Source organism: Vanellus vanellus (assembly GCF_965231255.1).
Source record: "Vanellus vanellus genome assembly, chromosome: 2".
Lineage (NCBI taxonomy): Eukaryota > Metazoa > Chordata > Aves > Charadriiformes > Charadriidae > Vanellus > Vanellus vanellus.
In genome coordinates, this window is record NC_138906.1 from 148,098,116 (window position 1) to 148,111,985 (window position 13,870).

Genomic DNA, 13,870 nt, shown 5'->3' on the forward strand with positions numbered 1-13,870 from the left:
GATGGTAGATGCACAGTAATGGGGAAAAATAACCCCTGCTATTCGTACAACTAGATGTATTGTATTAGTTGCTGTCACTCAGAAAAGAGTCTTTGTCATCATTGTGGATAGTCCTGTGGAAATGTGAGGTCAGTGTTCAAATGTAGTCAAGGCAAATAGAAGGCAAAGTATGTTATGAAAGGTGTAGAAATCAAAATATAAAACATTATTATGCTAATATATACATACAATATGTAAAAGATAGCAGGATGGCAAAATGGCATGGGAAAAATGGAGAGTAATCTGTTAACTGTCAAAACATAAACGAAGTTGCAAACCCAGGAATTACAATAAATAAAATGCAATGTTTTCTCAGCAGTGACTGATTAAATTATGCAGTGTAACTTACTGATGTAGTGTCTTACAGAGATTATAAGCGTAAATGGTTGAAAAAGGGATTAAATGTGTTCTAGAAAGAAAGGAAGACTGTTGATGTCTTTTCAACACAGTGGTGGTGTTATAACCTACATCTGGTTTCCTAAACCATTGACTGTAGGAAGCTGTGAGGGATGTCAGCTTGTCTTATTTTACCCCTTTTGCTAGCAGCTGTGGTGCGAATGGGGTGGCCAGTGAAATGCACATTTGGTCTGACTCAAAGTCTGCTTATGTTTTCAGAACATCAAACTTCCTGCTCTTAACTTGTGTTCATACTTTCAAGTGTCAAAAGGTAAATATTTTTAGCAAGCTGAAATTACTCTTGGCAGCCAAGTCCTTGGATTTCTACTCTGATTACATTACAGGCTGAGCATAGCTTTCTTCATAAAATTTTGCATTTATCTGGTTAGGTACGTTTGCATTTAAATAAAATACGTTCTTTAAACAACAGTATTTAGCTATTGACATGCTGTAGTAAAATTCTTGCAAACATTTAAATTTTTGCTTGTCATTATCTACCTTGAATATACAGTATTATTGTGTACAGTGATTGTTGTTATATTTTAGCTTTTAAGTATTTTCTTATGACAGAAATTCTGTTAGAATGGTAAAGGTTGGTTTTACGTCCTGACTTTCTTCACCAGACATAGCTTTCTTTATAGTCATTTTCTGTATCAAGGGAGCAAACTTATAATACATAGCCTTATTAGCTATGTTGGAAAATGCTATTTAAAAATTGTTAGTTGCTAATCAAAATAGCTAGTAAAATATCTCTTTATCTAAAGTTGGTTTCATAGATAAGCATATTACTTTTTTTAAATTCTTACTTTCTGGAGAAAACACTGCTGTTTTACTTAAGTCTGCAAAAGTTCTTGACCGGCACCTCAAAACTTGCTGTAGAAAACTATATATTATTTTTTTTTATCAACTAAGATGAACTGAGTGACAAAAAGGAAGAATTCATAACATTCAAGACAATTTCTACAAGACTGAATTTCAAAAGTAAACTTGATTTCTATTGGAGATGTATATGACTACCCAAGCTATTATCTTTATTTTGTCCTAAGTGCCAGGAAGAACGTAGCTAACAAATTAAATGTTGGGGCAAATAAAATTTAATTGAAAAGAACACAAGTATCATAATTGTGCAAAGGAAACTTCGTTCATTTAGAGTTAACTCCTGACTACTTTTTTTTTTTTCATCTGAAGCCGCATAGCATTTAGGAAATAATCCAACTTGTGGAACTGGAGTACATTATACCAGAGCTATACTTCTATCTCCCTGTCATAAAATACTCAAGTCTTGGGTTCCTGCAAAGGCAGCTCCAGAGTAGACATCCAGAGGGGGGATCAGACTTCTGTGCGTCTGCTGTAATGGCATCTGCAGATGCAGCACGCAGCCAGAGTGCTCCAAAGGATGGTGCCAACATTTTTTTTTTTGTTGTTGTTTTTCATAAAGCGTTTTTCTGTTATTACTCTGCCTTATCTTCTCCCTTTCCCCTCTCCCCACACATTCCTACATTTATTATTGAGGTCCCTTGAGGATTTGTAGATATCTCATTTTGAAGGGGAAAATTTATTTGTCAGTGTCTTTCCTTTTAAACTATGTGCTCAGTAGTAAGACTTGCTTTTGGGGTATGGGTGTGTATATATTTGGGATACTGAAAAGCTGACAAAAGTAAGGATGCTTTTCTGGGCTCAGAAGTTAGTTCTTCCTTTGCCAATCATTGGTTGAATATTTGAGAGACACAGCTGTTAGTGGCAAAGAATTAAATAAAATTCTTCCTAAATAAAAATCTTACTAAAATTCTGCCTTCTTCAAAAATTTCATGCAGTGTCCCTATTTATCAGCACATTTCAAACCGTGTTAAATACGGTTTTCATCTTTCCTGATGCATGAATTTCACTATTTGTGTGATACGGAGACTCCTTTTTTCCTGAAATACAAGAAGCATTTCATCAAAAAGCCTATGTAGAAAGAACTGGCGATGCCGGGCAGCTCGTGGCCCTAGCTGATCTGTGATCTAGTATCCATGTGTAGTCACCAACAGGTCTTCGGTGTGTGGTTGGCTTCTTCAGTTTGACTTCTGCCTGTGCTGGCTAAGGCGAGGGCCTGTTTAGACAGCCCCCCCCCCGCACCTCTGCTGCCTTCTCCTGGCCCCACTGCTTTAGACATCTGGCCCACTCAGCCATAGAGGAGCGCATGTGCCTGGTGATGCTGTTAGCATGTCATCACTTGATTCCTTCAATAAGCTGCCCTTATAACAACACAGCACTTGCAAAAATGACCAACAGCTTCTGGTTTGTCTGGAGTTTGCACACACAGTAGTATTTTGGCTTACTTAATTTTCCCTAATGATAAAGTTGATAAAATGTAGAGAAAGAAGGCTGGTTTTTTTTCCTTAAAAGCCTGTCTGACTGTAAGTAATGGATTAAATAAATAGGGGGTGAAAAAAAGTTGCATTACGTTTCATTCTATGAATTCTCTAGTGAGAGCAGTTGTCAGTTATATACTGAGCACCAGGCAGTGAATGGGTAGAGAAATTCTTAGTCATGTTGAGGTTTTGAAATGCAATGTTTCAAAAATTAGGAATAATGATATTTGGACCTCATTAATCAAAAAACCCCAAACTTCTCTAGCGTGAGAGAAGATGATGAGTGCAACATACCACTTTGAACTGAAAATGTAATTTAACAGGAACTACAGGGACAGACACACCTTTAAAAATGTCAGGGAAGTTATTTCGAAGCTGACTGGTGAATGTAGGTACTTAATGTTTTACCCTATTTTTTAAAAATCTTGGGCTTTCATAATTCCTTTCAGGTTTCTAATATTGTCAAACAGGGAAAATCAGGTTTGAATAGTTACCAATTGGCCAAGATCCCGGGGCAGGGGCTGGGCTAGAAGTGCTAATGGAGCTCCTCACTGCTCAGAGCCACCAGGTTTTGTTCTTTCACAACTGCTGAACAAATACTATTTTCTAGTATCTTTTCAAACCTATGGGGGGGGGAAACATGGGAACACGACACTAATGTGAGCCATAGTGATGAAAGTTAATTTTGATGCCTTGAATTATCTTTTTAAAGTTACTAACCAAAGTTTTACTTTATTCCCTGTAGCCTTTTCTTACACTTATGAATCTTCACTGTTCACCAGAGGTCCACACATTTCTGTGCAAAGCCTTTGTACCTGCCTGCCTGGAGCAAATTCATGTGATTCACCCTTGTCGGAGCCTCTGTGAGAAAGTGTATTCTGACTGTAAGCAGTTGATGGACACTTTCGGAATCACATGGCCTGAAGAGCTGGAATGTGCCAGGTGGGTATTTTTCATGTTGACAGGTGGTGGGGGTGATATTTTCATATTTGACCTAGACTGAGTTGAAAATCTGTGGCAGAATGTTAAATATCACCATGCTGTAACTTCCTTATCACTGATGACCCTACAGTGTTTATGCATATGACTATTTTTCATTTATTCAAATGATCACCTGCATCTCCCGCTTGTGGCTTTTTTGCAAAAATAAATCTGCAGCAGTTCTTTTCAGTATTCAGATGCCTGCAAAAAGAGGCTTTTTACTATAAGTTTCTTAAATTTAAAAATATTAAATGTTTCAGCATAGATTTTGCATTGGTTTCTGATCTCTAACCTAGGGATGATCATACTTACTTCACAGGGGTTTTAGAAGCAATTGCTCATAAAATAATGCAATATAAAATATTCTGTATTTGAATGGCCACAGACCATTAAATAGTAGACGTCTTATCTTACTAACTGCTTAAATGTGCAAATTCAATCTTGTGTTGCTTTTCCTGTACTGCCTGCCCAAAGTGTCTTTTTTAAAAAAATTTCACCTTTTTCTCAAAGATGTTCATGTGTCTGTTCCAGAGAGAAGACAGTTAATACTACATTTGGGGAAGGGATAAGTCAATATATATTAAATGGAAACCACCGAAAACACTCCAGTGTTATCTTCTTGAGATTCTGACTTTCAACTGCAGATATTTATAAATGATTAAGGCCAGATGTTGGGTCTTTTTAACATGCGTCAGGGCAAGAAGCATAGGAAAGGAGCTGAGTGTGGAAACTCAAATCATTTTTCTAACCCCCATGCAGTTGCTAATCTGTGATAGGGATGAAGGAGAGCTGGGACAGTAGTTGTGTGCCATGATCATTGGTAGAAATCCATATTGGAGTGAATGTGACAGATGGCATCAATGCTATTTCCCTTAGTTGTGCAGAAAAAATTGAAGTTGTGGGGTTCTAAAACAAGAAGGAATCAACTTCTAGGCAACAGTAGTGCCATTCAGCACAGCAAATGTCTTCAAGAATTATTTTGAAAAATTAGGAAAATTACAAGTGAATCCAGTTATTCAAGATATCTTTCAAATGACGTTTAAATTAAATTACATTTTTGCAGGAATCGCCACAACTTTAAATTACTCTATTACTGCTAGCATTTACTGAAAATGAACCAGCTCTGTTCATGTGTGAAATGATGTCTGCCCAATAGCCAATAGAGAAGTCCATCTAACGCAGGATGTTCTTAGAGCCTGCCCCTGGAAGAGGAGCTGGTGTGAGGATGGGCAGTAACCAGAATCCTGAGGTTCACACTCTGGTATTCTTACAGACATACATAATGCCTATTAAGACATGGGTGAATAAAGTCCACACCGTTTGTGCGCGTGCTGGTGTGGCCCATGGTTAATGAAAGAATCTGCTGCAGAGTCAGTTTTCTTAATGATTAGTCTATGTTTATTTAGACAGCATGATAATGCAGAGAAACAAAGAACTGAAGGGGTTTTTTAGCTCAAGCTGAGCTTGCAAACTAACATTGAGAAATTCATAATAATTTGACAAAGAAAGTTTTGAGATAACAGAATTCTTTACAGAATCTTACTTTAAAAGCTAGAATGCGAAACTTGTTCTTTTAAATATATTCTTAGACTCAGAATGCATATAAATATAAGCCCCATTTTGAGTAAATGCTTACCTGTTTGAGGTATACTCACACAATCTAGTTTGAAAATATGTCCGACACTGCTAATTCTATATTAAGCATATAAAAAGGTCACATATTGTGTCCTATTAAACCCTTGAGCAATTGAGTCCTGTGCAATTTTAAAATGAACGTTATGGAGCTTGAAAAAAAAATTGCTAAAATAGCAATCATTTTTTACAATGCTTGTCTTTTCTACTTTTGTCTTTTTCAGTTAGGTAGTTTCATTGTTGTCAACAATGAAATATCACTACAACACACAAAAATATAATAATAATAATCATATACTAGTCATCAGTTAATTCTAGATACTCAATCGTCTGTCTTTGTTCCTTGACTGAAGCTTGCCTTTTTCAGGAGATTGTTCGCTGTCTCCAACAGTATATTGTTATCCAGACTTAAAAATATCAACTACTGTAAATATTTTTATGTACATATGTAAAAGTTTAGTAGAATTTAAGACTTTAAAAGAACAATTGTAACTTGAGTAGTGTTTCATAAGCAATAAAACAGTGAAAAACAATTAAATAGCTGTGTTTGAAGTCTTTTAAACTGAAAATACTTGAAAACTGTTTTTTAAAATATGACCTGATTTTTTTACATATAATGTACATTTTGCATTATGTATGCAATTTAACGGTGCTCAGAATGAGATTTTTTTTTCATATTTCTAAGAAATAATTATCGTTGAGAACACAGAGTATTAAGATATTTCGTCTTCTATTTGTTTATATAGACTAGTCAATTGTGACGAGACTGTTCCTGCCACTGCTGCTGTAACCACAAACGTACACGGAACTCAGAAGACCCCAGGCCAGACCCGAAGGGATTACGGATTCTGGTGTCCACGACACTTACACACTACCAATGGACAAGGCTACAAGTTTCTAGGAATTGATCAGTGTGCACCCCCGTGTCCCAATATGTACTTCAAAAATTATGAATTGGATGTTGCGAAAAGCTTCATTGGAATAGTTTCAATCTTTTGTCTTTGTGCTACGCTTTTCACATTCCTGACCTTTCTGATTGATGTTAAAAGGTTCAGGTACCCAGAGAGGCCGATCATATATTACTCTGTCTGTTACAGCATAGTCTCTCTAATGTACTTTATCGGATTTTTACTTGGGAACAGAACTGCCTGTAACAAGGCAGATGATAAGTTAGAAATCGGTGAAACAGTTGTTCTTGGCTCCCAAAACAAAGCCTGTACTGTCCTTTTCATGGTTTTGTATTTTTTCACTATGGCGGGAACTATATGGTGGGTGATTCTTACAATCACTTGGTTCCTTGCAGCAGGAAGAAAATGGAGTTGTGAAGCTATTGCACAAAAGGCCATGTGGTTCCACGCAGTTGCGTGGGGAATACCTGGTTTTCTAACCATTATGCTCCTTGCAATGAACAAAGTTGAAGGGGACAACATCAGTGGAGTTTGTTTCGTGGGTCTCTACGATCTGGATGCCTCTCTGTACTTTGTGCTTTTGCCGTTGTGCCTTTGTGTGTTTTTCGGTCTCTCTCTTCTTTTAGCTGGTATTATTTCTTTAAATCATGTGCGACAAGTCATACAGCATGATGGCAGAAACCAGGAGAAGCTAAAGAAGTTTATGATCCGAATTGGAGTTTTTAGTGGATTATACTTGGTGCCACTTGTAGCACTTCTTGGATGTTATGTCTATGAACTGGTGAACCGAAAAATCTGGGAAACGACTTGGGTATTTGACCACTGTGACCAGTACCATATTCCTTGTCCTTACCAGGCAAGTAGCAGTTTCCTTTATAAATAATACTGGAAAGTAAATTAACAAAAACCCTTATGCACCACCGTGCCTACTGTGCAGTTAGTAAATTATTTACACGTTAAGCAATCAGTTCAAGAAATGTAGTGATAGTTGCTTTTTAAGTCAAAATCAGTGGTATAATTTTTGTACTGTTGTGTTGGGGAGAGGATCATTCTTCACAGTATCTATTCCTAAAAGTAGTTGCTCAGTATTTGGGTGCCTAGCTCAGTATCAAAGTACCTAAGGTGAATTTCCATCGATTTCAGTTGAAGCTGAAATCTTGAAGTGATTCTTGAAAATTGAGTCTAAATTGGATTTAAAATGTTGCTTATAACCACAGATTTAAAATCACTTTTTTTCTTCAAAGTGTAGTGGTGTAAAACACTTGAAATTAGAAAAGAAATTTCCGGTATATTTTTTCTGTGATAGCTGTCATTTGCAGGATGATTTAACATAATGTAAAGATGCCTTTTTAAAAACCAACCAACCCCCAAAAAAACAAAAAGCAAACAAAAAAACACCACCAAAAAACCCCAAACAAACAACCTGACAGCACTTCAAATTGTGGAGGTGTTCGTATTTAACATTTGACTCTTAAAAAAACAACTTCCTCGGAAAGGCTTTTAAAGTAAATCTGCCCATGTTCAGTATTCTCTATGGATTAAATCTCTTGTAAGTACATAAAACTCCCTGTAGTCGTGAGTAATTTGTGGTTTGTTTCTTTCCATTTAAGAACAAATATAAAAGAAGACACCATCAGCAAGAGAAATGCAGGTGTCTCGTGTCATCTTTCATTGCTTTGCACTCACCGTCTGTGTTTTTACTGCAATAAACTATCATTAAAGAGAGGAATATAAACAGAGGCATTATGGGATAATAAGACTTGATCCTTCTGGATTCTTAAACAACCTCTGTATCCTCTGCGTTGAAGTCAGTGTAAGCTGAGAGTAGCACAGCTCACAGATTTCTTGGTTATTTTTGCTTCCATTACCATTCTTAACAAGTGCACTTTGTCTTTGGTGGGTTTTACACTGAGCTCTAGATCAACCTAAATGGTCCAAAATAGGTTGAAAACAAGGCTCTTTTTTTTTTTTTTTTTTTTTTTTTTTTTTTTTTTTTTTTTACAAGAAGCATAAATGTTTTGTAGTGCTTAAATATAACAGCTTGGCTTAATAACACAGAAAGAGCATGTATTCTCAGCCTTTAATTAGCCTATTGGAAAGAGAATAGCAACAGGGAATGTTGCACAAAGACACACTTAATGGGATCTGTCCCTATAATAAACAGTGTGTGCTAACTGTGGAGTAGCTTAAAGTGGCGTGCTTGGCCTTGGCTTAGCTGCGATAGCTTGTAGACTTTTATTACATTGGCCAGATCAAAACCAAATAAAAACAAACTTCAATGTTACCTGGCTAACAAAAATAGTAACTTTCGTAGACGTGACTGGCAGATAAGCTAGGTAATGTAAATTAAATTTGCAGCATGGGAGCAGAAGGTAATAATCTCTTACTGGGTTAAATGTCTCAGTTCCTATGATCCTGTTCTGCAAATAGGTGGATTAATTTTGCAATAAACAGAATACTATGTAGTTCCCTGCGGCTCCATGAAGATGCTGTCTAATCTGATTAACTCTCAACTCATCCACTTACTGTTTCTTTTAAGTTGAAGGGATAAATCTTATACATACAAACTATCTCTGAAGAACATGGTTACTAATACTATTACCCCCCAAATTATCTTTCCTTTCAATTTAAAAGAAAAATATTTCCTTCTGACTAATCTCCTCTTTGTGTATTCAGCTGTAGACATTAACCAGGTCTGACTTGACTGTACATGTCTAACATTTGTCCCCAGCACAAGCCTCAACAAAGAACAGCAGCCGTAAGGAGACAGTCTCTCTTTTAAAAGTTTTGTTTTCTGCATTTAAAAAATAAATTAACAGGTATATTTTCTTCTTTGCATTTATTAAACTTTGTTATCTTCTAGGCAAAGGTGCTAGCAAGACCAGAAATATTTTTGTTTCTGATGAAATATTTGCTGACATTAATTGTTGGCATATCTCCAGTCTTCTGGGTGGGAAGTAAAAAGACCTGTTCTGAATGGGCTAATTTCTTCAACAGAAACCGCAAAAGAGAGTAAGAACAATTTTTTTTATTCCTGTTTTTAAAATGTATACTTAAAAGTAAGTTGGATTTCAGACATGTTTCTTTAAATATAGCCCAGGTAATCAAAATGTTGTCCTTAGACCCTTTCTTTTTCGGAATTTAGATGCTGCATATGGGCGTCAGCAAAATTCCATTGGAGTCTATGAAAGTTTTACATATGCAAGGACTTTTTGACAATATTCTCAGAAGATAGGCAATATTTTCCTCTGCTGATTTGTTCTCTTTCATAGAGCAAAAGACATACTGTTGTGTTCAGCATTGGCTAATACATCTCTGGTTTCCAGTCAAATGAGGGAGATAATTTCAGCCATCAATTTAGATCCTTTGATGTGTTCTGACTACTTCATTTGGCACAGTACTTAGCTGTGTTTACTATCACGCAATAATAACATCCTCTGCTTTTCTCCTCTGCCAGGCTTGTCATATTTTAAAATTAATTTTCATTGAAGCCTCCTTAGTATCGCTTTTGTTATTAATCTACTCTTCCTTATTTTTTTCTGAATCAGAATAATTCAGTTTTATTACTTAACTTTAGTAACTTTATATCTATGGATTTAAACAGATTATAAATGTAATCTCTATTTCTTGTAGTTGTAACTTTTTCTATTCCTTTTTATTCCTTGATTATTTCTTTTTAGATTATCTGTGTTACTCATAAATTATACTGTGGTTTTAGATCTTTTTATTTTTTTGGATTGCACAAGGCAGCAGTCCTTAAGCTCCTTTTATTTTACATCTACATTCCTTCATGGTGAGCTTATAGATTCCTTTCCCTCTCCTCTCCTTTTTCCGTTTCCTGTATAATTTTTCTTGTTTCAGATGCTAACTACTTTCAGCTATAAGAATTTAAAAATAATGAAGTCAATTTTGTAATGCTTACCTTTTTTTTTTCTTTTTTTTTTTTTTTTTTTCACCTGAACAAGGTTTACTTTACATAAAGGTAATTTGGTAATACAGCTGCTTATGAGCTAATCCTGCTTTCCTCTCTTAGATGATTAGTCTGCTGAAGTCATTGGACCTACTTGCAGAAGTAAGAAATGTAGAGATCTGCTTTATTTAATTGTTCCACAGACATAATTACTTTGGAGCTGTTATGATCAGATTTTTTTTTCTCCTCTTTTCACGTATAATTTTTTTTCTCGTGTTCATTAATATCCAGCTCAGATTGCATCATTGGTTGCTATTCTTTCACGTTTTTCTGTACAAAGCTATATTGCATTGTATCTGAGGTTGTCCTCTTCATTCAGTTACATGCTTGTGTTTTCTTTCAGTCCAATCAGTGAGAGTCGAAGAGTGCTGCAAGAATCATGTGAATTTTTCTTGAGGCACAATTCCAAAGTTAAACATAAAAAGAAGCACTACAAATCAACTTCACACAGATTGAAAGTAATCTCAAAGTCAATGGGGACTAGTACGGGTGGCACAACAAATCATGGAACTTCTGCAGTAGCAATCACTAATCATGATTACTTAAGCCAAGAAACTGTTGCAGAAATTAAAACCTCTCCAGAGACATCTGAGAAAGAGATAGAGGCAGATGGAACATCAGCCCGAAGAGTCGAGGAAGGTGAAAACAGTGGAGATCAAATGTTATCTAGTTCTAAACTGACCGTGGACCAGGTGGAAAAAAGAAACAAAGCAGATAGCACATGTGATATGAGTAGCTTGGCTGAGAGTATGAAAAGAGTAGGTGAAGGAAGGTAAGGCTCCTTAACTCAGTCTTTTGCTTGTTTATGTGTATTACCACTATTTTGTAAGTTTCTGTTTCTTCTCTCTGAAGAATATGTATACTCTTAGTATACAATTAACCCTCAGGAGCTGTAAAGAGTACTGTAATTCTTACAAACTATTTCATATGGCTGTGCATCTTTAGCATTTTACATTTTTGTAGGATTCTTCTTTTTCTTTTAAGCATTGAGTGCTGGAGCTTCAGCTTGTAGGATATTTTTGGAGTGTTGAACAGTGACCCTCAAGAAATGTACAGCTCCAATGCAATCATTTTGAGAGGTGACAAGTCTGAAAAAGAGCAATGGTGACCCTAAGCTTGGAAAAGTATACAGAACTATATTGCGTTTTCTTGAAAATAACATTAAGAGATATAATTTCATTGGTAAAAATGTATTTTTTCCAGTGTAATGCACTGTGCTTAAAATTGTCTCCCTGTGATTTATTTTTCATTGTTTACAGAATAACTCCTAAAAATGATTTTGTTGAATCTTCTCCATTACAAAGCAGCTGTTCCCAAATACCTGATGCCTCACAGTCCGCTTCTGTATCACTACTTGTCTACTCGGCTTCAGATGCCAGAAGAGAGTTGGATTCAGGAAACAGTTCAAACCCTTGAAAGACTGAAATTTTATATGAACTTTTTAAATATATAAAACGAATGCAGATTCTTTTACACTGGAAATAACGGATATTCTGTGCCTTACTGAAAAACACATGTGTCTTACTTTGCACTTAAATTTACTTTGCATTTAAATTTTGTTGTGGGGACAGCTAGCAATAATGTACTATATTTAATCCTATCCAGGTCTAATGGAAATTGAAGTTCTGTAGGACACGGCTGGATTGACTAGCAGTAATTTAAGAAAAAGATGAGAGAAACAAATATTATTCCCAATATAAAGAACACTTTGTAAAGAATTACATTAAAATAATGCTTAGAAAGCACTGTTACTTTTCAAGGCATAAAAGTTCCACCTGTGTCTTTGATATTTTTCAAAACTTGTGAAATTTTTTCTGTTTTGTACTGTCTCTTAAACAGCAGTATCACTTAAGGGATACACAAATTTATGAATACTCTCTAAATTATGTGTCATGATGGATCAATTATAGCACTGGTTTGTGGTAGCTTGTACACTGAATATGAAAGGGAAACTGGAAATGAATTTTGTAAATAACAGATGGCATAAGGTCAATATTTTGAACTACTGTTTTGTATGTATTGTACAAACTTGGTAAAATTAACATGCTTCTGTTAGGCTGTTACTAAAGTCAGCAGTCCTGTGGTGATCAGACAATGTTACTTAGTTCTGAGTAAAGCAGATTGTACCTTTATATATAACATGCACCACACACTGTGCATCTGGGGCAAGACTGGTCAGACCCCTCTGCATCCTGTTACAGGGACAATGCATTAGATGCAGCACAGCTTCAGAAAAATCCTTCTGGGAGTCCCTCCTGGTGTGCTGTTCCAGTGCCTCATGCCAAAGAAGAAAACACTTTGGATCCCTTGCTGCATGAGGGACAGAATCTGAAGTGTATATGCTTTGGGTTTGTGTGTGTTTGTTTTTGTTTTTTTTTACTGAGCTGCAGTGAAAGTGTATGTTTCACGTTGTTTCTATGCAAGTAAATTAATTTTTTTTAAATTCTGTAGAGAAATATCTTGCAGAAAACAAACTGTTGAGTTATTGATATACAGACTTGTCTAACAATATATTTACTTAAAAGAAGACCTTAATACTTTTTCTACAAAGCTTAGTTTTCTATATGCTACAGCAATATATTTTCTTTAAATCAAAAAGGCCTTAATACACGTAGCCTTTCATATGATAGGGTGGTTTTCAAGAGCAAGTACTACTGACATGGATAAGAATTTCATCGTTTGGCTCTTAAATCCTGACTCTGATGAAGTCTGTGTGATTTATTACTTGAGATAATTTGGAGCCAGGATTTTGCTGCTTTCTAAAGCTAAATGTCAATGATTTTTCTGAGACTGTTCAGCATCTTGCAATTGACTACTAATAAGAATTTCTCAAAATTTTTGTTATGTATATAAATTATGTTCTGATTTGAGCAGCATTCACAGTGATGCTTTGAACAGTCAAACAAAAGTGCATGTTACAAAAGTCATGTAAATACTGAATCAACAGGAGCTATAGTTCTGATAAACCAAAGTTATTTGTTTTATCCGTCATGTATTAAAAACTGAATGTGTTTACCTTTATTACAGCATCTGCATTTTAGCATTTGTAACTTATTGCCTTAAATAGGACATGCTATTTATTTTATAATTTGCCCATTAAAAATATACAGAATTCTTGCTGCTGAGAAAGATTTGAAAAATCTCCTGTGAAACTGCACACTAAGTACCCTTTGGTCTTGTAGTCATGTTTGTAAACGGGTAACTTTATACACATGTTCAGTAGTTTTGTTATTACTGTCTTTGTTAGTAATAAAATATACTGTTGTATAGTAAGAGCTTCTGAGTCGGTATTTCTTACTAACTAGATGTAGCACGTTTGTGGCTCTATTACTGTAGTATTTTTGCACCTAAGACACTTCAATGTATTTTTTCTTAGAGCTGTGTGAGGTAAGAAGTATTGCAGTGTGTTTATCCCTCCTGTGTGAGTGAGAAACTGAGACAGAACAATGGTGGGAATTGTTCACACGAACACGAAGAGATGTGAAGTAATGAGAAACTGAACTAGTTCTTTCATCCTAAAGTTTAGTGTTCTTTATTTCATGACTTCTAGTTAAAAGCCTCCTTTAGATTACTTGCGTATGCATTTCCAC

General features: G+C 35.6%; 1 protein-coding gene across 1 annotated transcript in view; it reads left to right on the forward strand.

Annotated features, from left to right (window-relative positions):
• The window catches only part of FZD6 (frizzled class receptor 6), a 28,790-nt gene extending 15,243 nt beyond the window's left edge, over positions 1–13,547 (forward strand). Inside the window, exons 3-7 of the mRNA XM_082499552.1 lie at positions 3,535–3,731; positions 6,149–7,166; positions 9,174–9,322; positions 10,624–11,052; positions 11,540–13,547. Coding sequence (XP_082355678.1) covers positions 3,535–3,731; positions 6,149–7,166; positions 9,174–9,322; positions 10,624–11,052; positions 11,540–11,696 — 1,950 coding nt within the window. The 3' untranslated portion in view covers positions 11,697–13,547. The remainder of the gene's footprint in view (positions 1–3,534; positions 3,732–6,148; positions 7,167–9,173; positions 9,323–10,623; positions 11,053–11,539) is intronic.
• The last annotated feature ends 323 nt before the right edge of the window (positions 13,548–13,870 follow it).